Below are 14665 nucleotides of genomic sequence, written 5' to 3'. Positions count from 1 at the left end.
CTTCTCTTAGAACTTCTTCTTGAATTTCAATATTTTGATCAGATACTGCATTTCCTATTTCTGTTATCATCCTCTCGAAACTTCTTCATCTCTTATAATTTCTTCATCAATAGATTGACTGATTATATCATCAGGGATAGTAATAACAGATATATCAATATCAGATATATCGTCATCATAGTTAAGAGTCTGAATTTCCTTGTGGTACTCCCCCTGAAGTTCAGACTCACATGAAAAATACATGGAATCTTCATGAAATACAACATCCAAAGTAACGAATATTAGTTTAGTTGGAGCATGATAACAACGGTATCCCTTTTGTTGTTGTTGCACATCCTACAAATACACATTTCAAAGCTCGAGGAGCCAACATATCACGTTGACTCTTGTATAGATGTACAAAATCTACACAACCAAACACCTAAGGTGGGAAATTTGGAATACTAGGAGCGACAACTGCTTCAGTAAGAGCTTGATATGGTGTCTGAAACACAATTGTACTAGAAGGTACTCTATTTATAAGATATGCTGCAGAAGTAAGTGCCTCACCCTAGTATAAAAATGGCATATGTGCTTCTATCAATGAAGCACGAAAAACTTCCAATAGGTGACGATTTTTTCTCTCAGCTACTCCATTTTGCTGAGATGTATTAGAATATGTATTTTGATGAATAATTTCATGTCCTTCCAAAAAAAAATGTTGAAAGTCAGAATCCATATATTCACTACCATTTTCACTACGCGGTACTTGAACTTGTTTGTTGTACTGAGTACTCATCATTTTATAAAACCATTGAAATAACGAAGTAACTTCGCTTTTAGTCTTCATTAGACACACCCTAGTCATCCTGGTGCATCAATAAACATAACAAACCACTTTGAACCACCCAAAGTAGTGACATTACATGACCCCCAAACATCAGAATGTATAACCATAAAAGGAACTGGACTCTTATTGAAAGATAGTGCAAAAGAAGCACGATGGATTTTTGCAAGTTCACATACTTCACAATGAAAACTAGAGATATCAAGTTTTGCAAACAAACTAGGAATTAACTTTTTCAAGTATCCAAACGACGCATTTCCTAATCGTCGATGCGATAACAAGATTTGAGATTTCTGTCTCTCCCCCTCGGAACCATCAACAAGTAGAGCTTGACGCAGCTTATCAAAACTACTCGACACCAGATCCAAGTAATATATCCTCCCACAATTAACACCATAACCAATCGTTTGCCTCGTTTTGATGTTCTTAAATACACAAGAGTCAGGCCAAAAAATTACCACACAATGTAAAGTATTAATTATTTGGGAAACTGATAACAGTTACAATCTAAGGTGGGAACTACCAAGACGGAATCTAAGTTCAAAGTTTCAGTGAGGGATACTGATCCTTCACAAGTAATTGGAGCTTGTGAGCCATTTGTAGTGGAGACTCTTTTTTGTATAGATGGTTTAATAGATGAAATTTATCTAGAATCAAATATCATATGGTCTGTAGCACCAGAATCAACTATCCATGAATTATTCGAAACAAGTGAAGAGATATTTTAAACCTTACCATCATTACCTGCTCTTGCAACTGATGCAGATGTTTCCATAAAATCCTTTTTTTTTTTTGTTGAAGCCGAAGCAGCATTAAAATTCTTTTTTGACTCCTTCTTCCTCTCGAGATGTTGATCCCACCATTCTGGATATCCAACCAACTCAAAACAAATATCTTTTGTATGTCCATTTTGATTAGAATGGGTACACTTGAGTATAAACTTGTCCACCTCCTTTGAATGTCCCTGAAAGGATCCTTTTTTATTGTAACCAGTTCCGAGTTATCTTAACAAAAGGTTTAATTGCTTCCCATTCTTTAACCATCATTATACGTCAAACAGATTCACGACGAACAATTGCATAACATAATTCCAATTCAGGAATAAGATCCTTTCTCAAGATTTTACCACGGATCTGCTCAAAACTTTCATCTAACCCAGCAAGGAAGATATGCACCCTTAGACGTTGAATTGATTTTCGATAGGTTTCAATATCATTTGTATTCTCCATAATCACTTTATCACGATGATCCAACTCTCCAAAGATTTCAGTTAGCTCTTCGTAATAAATAGAGAGTACTCTGCCATTTTGTTTTGCAGAAAACGCCCGTTGATTGAGAGTAAATACCTGTAGTTCATCATCTCCATCATAAAAGGCTTTAGATAGTGATTCCCAAATATCTCAAGAAGTAGGTAATCAAATATATCTCTTCATGATTTCTGGTGACATGGACATCAACAACCATCTCTTGACTTTTTGATTATCTGTGTACCACTTTTCATATCCCTCATCTTCTTCAGTAGGTTTTTTTTGTCTTGCCTAGAAAAAAAGAACTTTTTTTTTCTCAGCGATATGCATCTCCCTGATTTGTAACCACAAATCATACTTGGTTTCATCGAGAATAATTCCTGCCTTGAATATAGCACCTTCAGATTGAACAATAATGGGGGAAGATCTGTTAGATGTTTCCATCTTCTTTTTATGTTTTAGTTTGCCAGATCTCTCATATAGTTCTGAATCACTGCCCATGATTCAAGAACCCTAACTCTGATACCAAGTTCAAACATAAAGATATAAAAGAATCTCTTATTATTTTTAGTTATTCAATTGGTTACACAACTCATAGTATATATAGAGCTCAATATTCTCAATATAGGAAAGACCTATAAACTAGGAAATATATTAAATAAGGTGAGTATCTATCCTAAAAATAGAATGCAACAATTTATGTTTCTTCCTCTTTATTATCTTAATACACACTGATTTTTCACGTACTAATAGTAGTAAGTGAAACCTTTTCGGAAAGGGTTGGGCGGTGCTACGGCTTCATCATGATTGCTTGGTCTTGGAATAGCCAAAAGTTGTGGGGGGTTGTGAAGCTTTTCAAGCGTGGTGGTGTTGGATGTCAGGGGGAAAGATGGTTGAGATGGTTTTGCTGGAGCAGAGTTATTGGATGGTTTACACGGTACGGTGGCTGATGCTCCATTGGTTGAGCAAAATTAATTAAAAACCAGTGGGAGATAGCGGTTGATAGCAACGAAGTTTGATTTCTTAGTAAGAGCAACAAAATCCCAGTAAATCTAGCCTGGATTTCCTTCTTACGAACATAGCAAACTGACATGAAGGATTCTAACACTCAGTATAAAAAACAATTCTCGGGTATTGATATGAGTAAGAACAAGATAATGTAGGTGATATGCGAATATTTATTTGAAACTCAACTCGTTGTCTAAATGCCTTTCTGACTGTAGTGTAGCAGGCCTTCACTTTTATGCCTCGAAAAAAATGTTTTATATTAATACAGAAAAAAAAAAAAAAAAAAAAAAAGAAAACTGGAAAGAAAAAAGAACTGTTTCAAAGCAAAATGTTATTCGCGGTGGAATGTAGTTTGAAATAGTTTTTTTGTATGTGTGATGTCATCAAGGAAGCACTGCTTGCTTCACTATTACTTTCGGGCTCACGAAACTCTGATTGATTGAACAAGATCGAGATCCACTAACAGTAACAACTTCTGACGATTGAAACCTTTCAATGCTAGCTTCGTCAATTGGCTTCACCACTCGAACAAACAAAAATGTTTACATTTAGAAATTTTCCCAACTTGAAATTTTCAACCAACTGGCATTAGTCCAGTTGGCCAGGGACTATAAGTTGTGGTTCAATTCCCGCGGTGATCGCGTCAAAAAAAAGAAAAAAAGACTTGAAATTTTCGTTGGACACTAGTTTTTGTTTCGATTCTTTTTTTTAAAGAAATTATGGCATTATACTTGCTGCGCCCCTTTGGTAGGGGTGCATGTGAAATGAATAATCAATTTTGTTCAAATTCGAAAAGTGCGCTATAAGACAGTGATTTATGTGTGCCTCAACAGTGTTAATGTTGTCTAATTTTTCAACAATTTTGCGGGATGTGCGCGCGTGATGCTTGGTTCAGATATAAACTCACCTTGGCTCTTCATGACAATCCCAGTTTAAACAAGAGATGAAATAAACCCCGATAACTGAGCTAGCTAGTATGGGAAAACCACGACCCATAATAATCTGTTAGTAAAAACCTTTGTTTTCTCTCCGGTGTCAGCATGTAACCGGCCACATTTCAATACCTGTAACAAATAATTCTTTTAAAAATTAACCCATTGTTTACCCATGAACGGAAGCGTGTGCAGGAAACCCAAAAGTCTCGAAAATCATATACTTGCCAACCAAGTCATCATGTCTGACAGACACCTTGTCAGATTGGCCAAAACAAGCAAGCAAGACCTACCTACGATAGTCTAAAACTATTCCTGACTACAGTGACTTCTCACCTAAGTGAATGCAAGCTTCTAACGTACAAAAACAAACCCTAGCAAGATCTCTCCTCTCTATAAATTGAACCCACACTACATTTTCTTCTACCACCTCACATTTCAATTAATTAGTCATGAGTTCATCTCCTCAACCTATTCAGTCTGAATCTGCATCATCCGATGCATCTCGGGTTGCAGTAGAAGTGAATAAGCGGAGTGTGAAATTGTATGGTTCATGGGCTAGTTCATATACTCACAGGGTAAAACTTGCTCTGAAACTAAAAGGAGTAGAATATGAATACATAGAGGAAGATCTTACTAACAAGAGTGAACAACTCTTGTCGTATAACCCGGTTCACAAAAAGGTTCCCATTCTTGTACACAATGAAAACCCAGTCGCCGAATCTATCGTCATTCTTCACTATATTGACGAGGCTTGGACCGGAACTCAACACCCGATTCTGTCCACAACTGATCCTTATGAAAATGCTAAAATACGGTTTTGGTCTCACTTCATTGATAATAAGGTATGTTGTACTTTTGATTAGTCTAATGTAGTGAGTGGATTAATAGTTTTTATGTGTAAATTAGCAGAACCATGCCTTAATGTTCCTTACCCAAAGATTACTAAGGATGGGCATGATTTTTCATTTTTGAAGTGTCAGGCTCACCAGACCCCGGTCTAACACTTCTAATTACTAATTTTCTTTGGCTGGTGGTGGTGCAGTTAGGTCCCTCTGTAGGAGCAGTCTTCCAATCTGTAGGGGAAGAACAGACAGCTGCAGTGGAGCAAGTGCACAACCACCTGAAACTTCTTGAAGAAGAGCTAGAACACGGCTTCTTCAAAGGCAGACGATTCTTTGGTGGCGAAAAAATTGGGTTCCTGGACATTGTTCTCGGATGTGGATCTTACTGGCTTTGGGTGTTCGAGGAAGTTGCTGGGATTAAGCTGGTAGATTCCGGCACATATCCTAGATTTGAGTCATGGCTTCGAGATTTTGGAGAACAAAATGAGGTCAAAGAAACAATTCCTGCCACTGATAAGCTCCTTGAATATGCGAAAGGCCTTCGCCAAATAATACTTGAATATGTCAAGGCTTGACTGGAGATAAAATATTATGTTTAAGGTGTCATTAAGAGTATTTCGTGGTGTTCTAGTTTCAAGTTAGCAATATTAAATTTGTACTACGTGATAGTTAGCTCTGTTTGGGTAATTGAAGTTTATTGTCTTAACTTTTGACGGAGCATATGCAATGGTAAATCATATTATCACAGTAACAGTATTTCAACTGGTAGAGCGAAAAGATTGTCTAATTCTAATCCACGAGAAAAATCAACACATCGATTCAAATGACACTTAGAATTACAATACATTTGAAGAGCTCAAAATCTGCAATGAGAAAACAAATGTGTTCTCACCTTTCTAGTGCAGCAAATTACATCATCGATCTAGTGTTGATACTCTACAATCTGCATATATTAAAAGAAGAAAGCGAGAGAAAAATGAAACCAAAAGAATAGAACAAAAAAGATACAGGTATTACACTCTTAATTCTCGGAACAAGTGCTTCGATTTCGACCATGGAACAATTGTTGAAGGTCGTTTAGTACCAGTCAGAGAGAACCGCCATGACTTATGTAACTTCAATCTGATAGCAGGAACTTTTCGTGCCACTGCCTGCCATATCATTTGAACGGCATCGTTTTCTTTTGATGGGTATTGAAATTCGTATAACCCTTCAATTTCTTTCAACTTGTTCCACATCCTAGTCCACTCGGCCTTGCTGATATTCCTAATCAGATTTATAAGAAACTTTTCCTTGATAGCATCGGAAGTGCGTACAAATATGCAAAACTCAGAGTAGTCAAGAACATCTTCATAGGGAAGTTCTATCTCATCGCTGATTATTACAGGGACACAATGGCTTGCGATTGCATCAAACAGACGATTAGATGATGGGGTATCACCTGCAATGTTAAGGCAGAACTTTGAGGCGTGCATACCCTTGGTAGCTGAGTGGACCCCATCCTTTTGAACACTTCCAAAAGAGAAGTGAACATCTTTTTCGTCTTTCAGAAGATAAAATAGCTCCTGTCTCACGAACCCACCCTGAGAAACAAAAACAAACACAATTAAACTCCATCATTCCAATAACGAATCAAGATTCTTCATCTTGTAGTAATGTAAATACGATGAAAAATGTGGTAAAACTTCTGATAACCAAAGAACCAAAACTAATTTTGGTTTGTTGGAGAGACATGCTTAGATCTTTTTTGCTTGACACGAGTGAAAAGGTACATCCTAACCATCTAACCTACAGACAAAGTTTTCTCCCAGACAATGAAAGAACGGTAATGAACTTGAGACATTCAACCTTTTCACTAACTCTAAATCATGTCACCTTTTTCAACATTTCAAAAACAACAAAATTCGTTTGCACTCTCCAGGACCCCTTTTCAGCAAGAATGATCCACCTCCCATCACTTCTTAACATCAGGTAACAACAGTAATTAAAACCCAATCACATCTTCCCCTGCAATTATCTTCTTTGAAATTTCGAGCCAGCAACAATAATTTGAGTTTACCAATCACCAGTATCAATATATTTTTCTCTCTCGCTCTGCGCTATATTTATATTTTGTAGGTCGCTAAACAGAATATCAGCCATTGTTCTAATGTTTTTATCAATTTTTGAGAGTCTAAGCTTTAAGTAAATGGAGAAAAGAAAGGCATAAACAATCGTACTGCTTCATTCGAGATGGAATACCTAAATTTCTTCTATAGTTTGCAATTTTGCATTTAAAGATTGCTCTATGGTGATCTAAATACTGTCTTTATACAAAACCCATGAAAAGAAATACAGGGCCGATAACAGTTTGTTTCAATTTGAAGATAAAGCATGACTGACAGATAAATTAGCTATAGGAGATATATCATCGAAATTAAAAAAGAAAGCCAGCTAACAGATATGACAAGAAACGTGAAGAGGGTACTTACATCTTTCCTGTAAATAGCTCCTTGAAAATACAATAAAGTTGGCCTATCGTCGTATCCAGATGAATCATCAACAAACGTTCTGATAACGTGCTTGTAAGGAGCAATCACATCTTTCTCAACATTAGCTATATTTGGAGGATACCTTCCAAAATCCGAGAGTATGAACATAGCTGGCCACAGCTTCATTCTTGCGTCCAACATACTATTCGGATGATGTGCCAAGATTACATGATCTCGTCCTCCTGACCTTTTCCATTCCTCTTGCTCAGTCAAAAACTTCACTAATTTATCTTGTAACGAATAATTTACACTCTTCTTATGAGGCGACTTTGACTTGGAATAACGGTTATAGCTCAAAGAAGAAAAGAATGGGACAAAGACAACATCAGCCTCACTAGAGTTAAATACTCTTACTGCACTTCGAGCCCCATTACGATTAGGAAAATTTGAAGAGAGAAGATCTAATGTAAGCCAATATTCAATGCTGTGTTGCAAGTTCAACCCACCAGGATAATCAGGAATTTTAGTTTGGATATCAGGCCAAACTTTCCCCCCTTCAGGTTTCCAATCTAAGAGCCCAAAATGGAATTCAGGATGTAAGTCATACATGAACACTTTTAAAGCAATTTTATTGGAAGCACAGCTCGCAACATCCTTAACCACTAATGCTGCTTCTAGACTTCCGTCCGAAGAATCTGAGGAATCAGATGTTGTCTCCAAAGGATCCCTCATTGAGGGTTGGACATCATTTGGGTTTCTCGATTGGCGATTCCCATTATCAATTGTTGCCAAATTTTTTGAACTAGTGAAGGATGTGTAGTCAATCAACTGAGGATGCCCAGTTGACCGTAAGACAAAGAACCACGAGAAGATGAAAACAATCGTTGAAACCATGAAAAGAAAGATCAATGATTTTCTAGAAATAGATCCAGATGAATGGCTATTCTTATCAGCCATCTTCATTCTAAGCCAGAATAATCACCACTAACAAATATTTGCCATTGAAATAAATGAAACAGCTATAAAAAATCCCAAAATTTAATCACCATTAACATAAACACAAATACATTACCAAAATACTCTTCTGATAATTTCTGGAAATAAATCACGATACCTTATTGTCAGCCATTTGAGCATTCAAAACCTCGTTTTTAATGTTCTGAGAATGTCATTCATGACCCATTACTCAATATAACTTCATGTCTCTGAAAACCCATAAATCTTCGACATTCAATAGAAAAGAGACTAACCCAACAAGGAAGTAGCTGACATTAACAATAGTATCCCAACAACCCTTAAGAGAAGGGAGAAACAGAGAGAAACTAGAGGAATGGAATAAAGAAAGCTGGATTTGATGATGAAAAGGGGTGAAATTGATAAAACAAAAAAATCAATCAATGCTATTGATACTGTGTAGAAAAATTTGAGGGACAAGACATGGTTGATCGAAGCTCTCTCTTCTCTGGTGCCTTTCTCTCTCCTCTTTTTTTTCTTTCTTCTTTTCTTTCTCTATTTGTTTGGTGAAAGAAAGATATGAAAGAAAGGCGCAAGTATGGGGGTCTAATCTGTTGAACCGGCACGTTGCTCTGTTCTTACTCCGTCTCTTGCCTTTCTTCGCTGAATCTTGAGGTTCAGGAGCGAAATATTCACGCTACTATGTTTACTCTTACCAATCACGACCGGTTAATATACATTTCAAATTAATCTTAACTTTACATGAGGAACTGTCGGTATATGTCCCAAGCTAACTTTGAATGACAAGTTCTTTTACACTTTACAAGTAGCAAGTCTTCTAGGAATAACATACGACATATTCATCCTTGGGAAGGGATCCAGTGACATGGTTAATATGACAGAGACACTCACAGACTCTGTCAGCCACTCGATATAAAAAACTTCAAGGGTTCAGATTAAAATTAAAAACACGCGGGTTTTAGTTAATTATCCATGACCCGGGAAAAATTCTCGAATCTTCTCTTTCTTATCTAAACTCTCATATTTCTCTTTCTTACTTACAGCAGATGGTTAGTTTCTCAATCTCTCCCGGCTAATCGTTCACTTCTACGACAAATGGAATTACTTGTTTCTTTTCTATAGTCAATAGATGTGATTTTGAAATACCAAAATTGTTCCTTGTTTCTTTTAGGTGAGCTAGATTTTTTGTTATTGTATTCAATTTTAAATCAGTTTCTAGGGTTTTGATTTAGGAATTGTTTAAAACTCTTCCTTAATTTATGTTCTCTTCAAGATTGATGGGGTTTTTAAACCTAAATACATCTTGGATTCAATTAAATTTTCGATCCTTGCTTAATTTCTTCTCAATTTAATAGATTTCTAAAGAAAAGTCCCGGTTTTGATGTTACATGAGAATTATCTAAAATATGATCTCTTAATTATATATTTGTATTGTGTTACAGGTGGTTCTAGTTTAGCTAACGGATATGTTTGGAATTCGGAAGATTGATAATGCTAAAAAGATTCAGTTTGCAAACATCTTTTGTGTCAGTAGCAATTGGGACTGCCGTTTGTTCAGTTTGCTCTTTGTTCAACGTTTTGTTTCTTGTTTTAATTTTCAAATTAGTGTTGTCTGGAGCTTTGTAAATGAATGGCAAGGAGTAAGGGGTGTTTTTTAGTGCTGTCTGGAACTAGACATAACTGGTTCACTTGTTCTAGACATTGAAAGTTTCCATTCTCTTTATTGTCAGATGAATGGTGATACCAAAACAGGGACTGTACTAAAATATAAACTGAAATGATAATGCACAACAATATGTTTGGGAAGTCGTATGCATTAGTGAGCACTGAAAATAAACCACCACTTCTAGGCAAGACCAACTTAACAGATATATATGCAGTATGTAGAAAGGAGTTGACATCAAAAAAGCTTCTTTCTTAATCAAAAAAAAAAAGCTGACATCAAAACTATACTGCATATAAAAAAGCTTAGCATTGCCTTAACAAAAGTTGAAATAATATTAACAAGAAGCCTGCGCTGCGCGTTATATATACAAAAAACACAATTGCAAAAAATACAACTGACATCCACAACTTCGGAATCCATATTCATTACAGTTGGAAAATATACAAAAAATCACAGTTGCAAGGACCAGTAATGTCAGCTCCCATGGCATATAGTCATCTATTCATTTATCCCCTTCAAAAGTACGTCTGATTCCTTGCCTTATATATACAAGCCAGCCATTGTGGTTGAGATGTGAAATCCTTTCTTAGAACACATTCTATCAATTACCTGAAACAGTTATGAATTTTTTTAAATATTTTGTAGTCCAAACCACGAACAAACACTGAAATATAACTTAATGAAAGAAAATAAGGTTAAAAAAACTCGACATACATACCCATGTTACTTGAATCACACAGCAGCTGAGTTTGTTTTTTCATTGGGCAATTGCGACTGTCATAATTCACGTTTACCTCTTTACAAGTTATGCAAGTTCTCACTTTCTTATTTAGTTCTATACCACTCTTAAAGCGAGAGTTACCTTCAGCACTTGCTTTTTCTTTGTCAGATTTTCTTCCTTTCGTTTGGCTAATGCGTGGGTTTCCCATCTTCTTTGCAGGGAAACTGGCACATGACTCATCATTAGCTACTGATCCATTCATGGTGTACGACTTATCTGTAACTATTGGTTCAACATTATCACCTAATTCCTCCATATCATTCCCTAGTTCTTGTCCAAGCTCCAACATGTCAATTTCCCTAACTTTCTCAAATGCTTGGTTAAGTAAATCCATTGCCACATCATATGCTTTTTCTGATTTACCCATTATATAAGCTAGCTTCGTTGACCTTTGACAATAATGACTTATTCTCATGGCTTCCATTCCAGACTTATCATCTTTCATTATCACACTGTCAAATCCTAAAACTTGAGATCTATTTTCTCTTTTTGTCCACCTTTCCATAATAAAATGAGATGGAATCTCCCTTGCATATTACCGAAATATTAGAATATGATGCAAATGCCTACACATTAAGCCAACAAACTCGAAGTTATGGCAGTCACATGTACCCTTTTTTCTTACCTCATTTATCTTCACAATCATTTCTTCTATTACCTTTTCATCCACTGCCCAGTACACTCTATAAGTGATTTCGTCACCATCCTGATTAAGTATGTCGGACCGGTATTTTAAGATAGTGATGAACTCTTTATGCACTTTATTAAAGACATTACGAGTATAGATCCCAGCTGCATGCTTAACCAATAAATCATGAGAAACAAATATACGCTTCATATGGATAGACCTGTAGTCTTCCTCTCGTTCTCGTACAAAAATCCGTTCTAAAGCTTGATCACAACTTTCAACAAACTCCCGTAGAGATGTCCTAGAGTTCACATAACCATTAAAGAAGGAATTTATACTCTCACTTCTTTGTGTCCGATTCATCCCTGCAAAGAATGTGCCCCTATTATACACAGGTATCCATTTCTCACGAATAACAAACAAGTCATCAAGCCATGTATTATCTGTCAAATTAAAATCATTCAACATGGACTGCCACTTATTTTCAAAATCCTCAACTGTGTATGTAAAATGAATAACCGCCTTTATGGTTTATTTGAATTTTGATTTTTTTAAAAACATATGGCTTAGTTTCTCGCCAAATTTTTTCTTAATGTGCCACAAGCAAAAAACGGTGACGAATATTGGGGAACGCAATTGCAATAGCATTGGTAATGGACTGATCTTGGTCAGTAAGTATAGAGATTGGAGGACGACCTCCCATTGCTTCAAGCAAAGTCTCAAATAACCAAGTATAGGTGTTTTCACTTTCATCGCCTAATAATGCAAATCCAAAAGTAATTGATTGACGATGATGGTTCGTACCTGTGAATGGAGCAAAAGGCATACTATATTTGTTAGTCTTATACGTACTATCAAATGATACTGCATCTACAAAACGACTGTATGCTATTCTTGAACGTGCATCAACCAAAATATATTTTTTGCCCTCCCTACTGCATCAACTTGTACTGCATAATAGAAACTTGGATTTTCAATTTTTCTCTTCTTAAAATGGTTCATTATAGCTTCCGCATCACCCACTTCTATAAGAGATTCTCTAACATTCTCAAATGGTTGTAAACATCCCTTGCTATGAATCCAATATTCCCACTTTCCCCCAAAAGTGATGCAACCTTGCCAACTTGGAGTTTCTGCTTGTTGAATGTTTCTGCCAAACATCGCGCAGCAGGAGGCATTACCTTGTTTGCCCTCATGAGATGTCTCTTTCCAGGAGAGATCATTTCATGATTGTGATCTTCTATGAATTTGTTGATATAGCACGTGTTCAGTTCTATGTTCAAAGCTATGCATACCATAGACTTACAATCTGTCCTAATGGTTGAAGTGTTTCTCTTCCTTTTAAGCACTCTGTCGCCTTGATCTGGTTTATTTGGTTTACTTTGGTGAATTCCTTCACAACTACAAACAAAAACCACTCTTGTTATAAGCGTTCCTCGGGCAGTAGCATATGACGACCTACCACGAGTACAAAATCCCAAACTCCTTCCATAATCTTTATAATAATCCTCAGAGGAAGGCTTAAGGACCGGTGTGAGATACAAATAAAAGAAAAATACATGTCCAAGCACGGCTTCAATGACTTCTCATTGATAGCTAGTTCAGTAATTTCATCTCCAGTAGTCATCTTTCTGTAAATAAATCACAAAATTATTAAATCAATGTAAATCGCAAAATTAGGAAGACAATGTAAAGGAAGTAGAAATTGGTATGTTAATTTGTTTAGAAAATTGTAGTTTTTCCAAACTATTCGTTGATCAGACAAATGTGGTTTTACTGATAATCAATGAAATTATTTATCAAATCAACTAGACTTTCAATATATTAACATTTCTAGGTTTAGTAGTACTTGGTATAACACTAAAATCAATCAAACCTACATCATAAAATCACCAAATTCATCATATTTCAAAGATTCAAAATCAAAATCCAGAGAAATAAAAATTCAAAATCAAAGAAGAAGAAGAAACAATCAAAGACTTGAATCATAACCCCAAATTTCTAAACACAGGACATTTGACATATCTAATCTTAAGAAGTCAAAACTAAACCCAAATATTCGCCCTAAAAAAGTTGCATCTGAGTGATTGAATTTGATTCATACCTGTGATTGATTTGTGTAACTGTGTTGATATCCGAGGATATGAAACATAGAAGAAGAGAAATTTTGCCCGAAATATTTTTGTTCCGAGTGATTGAATCTTGGTAGAACTTTTGGTTCTTTTCTTGCAGAGAGAGGAAGGATGAAGAAGGATGGGGAGTGGGGGACGAAGGAAATAATATATGAAAGAGATATAAAGTTTTGAAAGTCAACCCATGAAACTGGGTGTCGGGTTAGTAAAAAAACCCCGCGTGTTTTTAGTTTTAATATGAGCTCTTGAAAAATTTTATATCGAGTGGCTGACAGAGTCTGTGAGTGACTGTCATATTAACCATGTCACCCGATCCCTTCCCTTCATCCTTTTATAGTCTTCTTCTTCTCTCTCACTTCTCCAAAATTAAAGAAAAACTCGTCAACTTCTTCTTCTTCATTTGCTCAGATTTAATCTAAGGACTATATTTGAGCAAAGCTTTCTTGTTTTTAGTTATTTTTGTTGTTATTCAATAATTTCTTCGCCATTAGGGCGATTTTCTCTTCGCTATTTAGGGGATTTTATCTACACTTTTATAGTGTTTCTTTCCTACGATTTGTTCGTGTTTGGTTTTCTTGATAAAAGTACATCGGCAATTCGGTAAGGGAAAAGACCAATTTATTCTTCATCATGAAAATAGATCTTGAGTTCGGGTTCTTGCACATGAAGAATTTCTGGGAATATCACTCCTCTGTCATAGGAGCATCTCTTTTCTAAGAAGAAAAAATCTATCAAATTGGTCGAAATATAGTTTCGTATACCATTCCTTCTCCAATCTCATAGTACAAGATTTGGGTACTATCACGGTAGATAGCTCTTTCTCTTCGCGATTTATTTACGTTTTGTATCTTTCTTTGTACCTGTTTCATGTTATGATGTACCTGTTTCTCATTAAAACCATCATGTAAATATTTTTTTGTGGAATGAAATACTTGTGGTTTGATGATCAAAAAAAAAAGTAGCAAGTCTTCTTTAAAATAACAAGTTCTTTTACACTTTACGCTACGTCTAACAGTGGCAGACCGGGAAGTCAGGTCCCTGAATGTGACCCCTAATAAGCACGTATGTGCTACATTTTGTACCCATATTTATATTAGATAAGACTCGATATTGTTGATAATAATACTATTTTAATGATTTTGTAGAAAGTAGAA

The 14665-nt window shown here is 35.9% G+C and overlaps 3 protein-coding genes and 1 long non-coding RNA gene across 5 annotated transcripts; 2 read left to right on the top strand and 2 right to left on the bottom strand.

Annotated features, from left to right (window-relative positions):
• Positions 1–4465: 4465 nt before the first annotated feature.
• LOC113324445 (probable glutathione S-transferase) lies at positions 4466–5605 on the top strand. Its single transcript, XM_026572765.1, has 2 exons — positions 4466–4858; positions 5059–5605. The coding sequence occupies exons 1-2, from the start codon at positions 4466–4468 to the stop codon at positions 5431–5433; spliced, it is 768 nt and encodes a 255-aa protein (XP_026428550.1). The 3' UTR covers positions 5434–5605.
• A 40-nt stretch (positions 5606–5645) lies between these two features.
• LOC113321078 (probable arabinosyltransferase ARAD1) lies at positions 5646–8960 on the bottom strand. The gene is made up of 2 exons (XM_026568959.1): positions 7330–8960; positions 5646–6441 (listed from the first exon to the last, which is right to left on the bottom strand). Exons 1-2 carry the CDS (start codon positions 8290–8292, stop codon positions 5872–5874), a joined length of 1533 nt encoding a protein of 510 aa, XP_026424744.1. The 5' UTR covers positions 8293–8960; the 3' UTR covers positions 5646–5871.
• Positions 8961–9307: 347 nt separating this feature from the next.
• On the top strand, positions 9308–10110 carry LOC113321081. The gene is made up of 2 exons (XR_003346465.1): positions 9308–9475; positions 9747–10110. It is a non-coding gene; the product is annotated as an uncharacterized LOC113321081 (long non-coding RNA).
• A 151-nt stretch (positions 10111–10261) lies between these two features.
• On the bottom strand, positions 10262–13628 carry LOC113321080. 2 transcript variants are annotated; one of them, XM_026568961.1, is made up of 4 exons: positions 13484–13628; positions 12184–13010; positions 10689–11744; positions 10262–10579 (listed from the first exon to the last, which is right to left on the bottom strand). In XM_026568961.1, exons 3-4 carry the CDS (start codon positions 11254–11256, stop codon positions 10572–10574), a joined length of 576 nt encoding a protein of 191 aa, XP_026424746.1. In that variant the 5' UTR covers positions 11257–11744; positions 12184–13010; positions 13484–13628; the 3' UTR covers positions 10262–10571. The 2 variants fall into 2 exon arrangements, with proteins under 2 accessions (XP_026424746.1, XP_026424745.1); XM_026568960.1 differs by having other exon boundaries at positions 10689–13010.
• Positions 13629–14665: the final 1037 nt, after the last annotated feature.

Source organism: Papaver somniferum, chromosome 11 (genome assembly GCF_003573695.1).
Source record: "Papaver somniferum cultivar HN1 chromosome 11, ASM357369v1, whole genome shotgun sequence".
Taxonomy (NCBI): Eukaryota; Viridiplantae; Streptophyta; class Magnoliopsida; order Ranunculales; family Papaveraceae; genus Papaver; species Papaver somniferum.
This window is presented reverse-complemented; position numbering and strand designations above follow the sequence as displayed.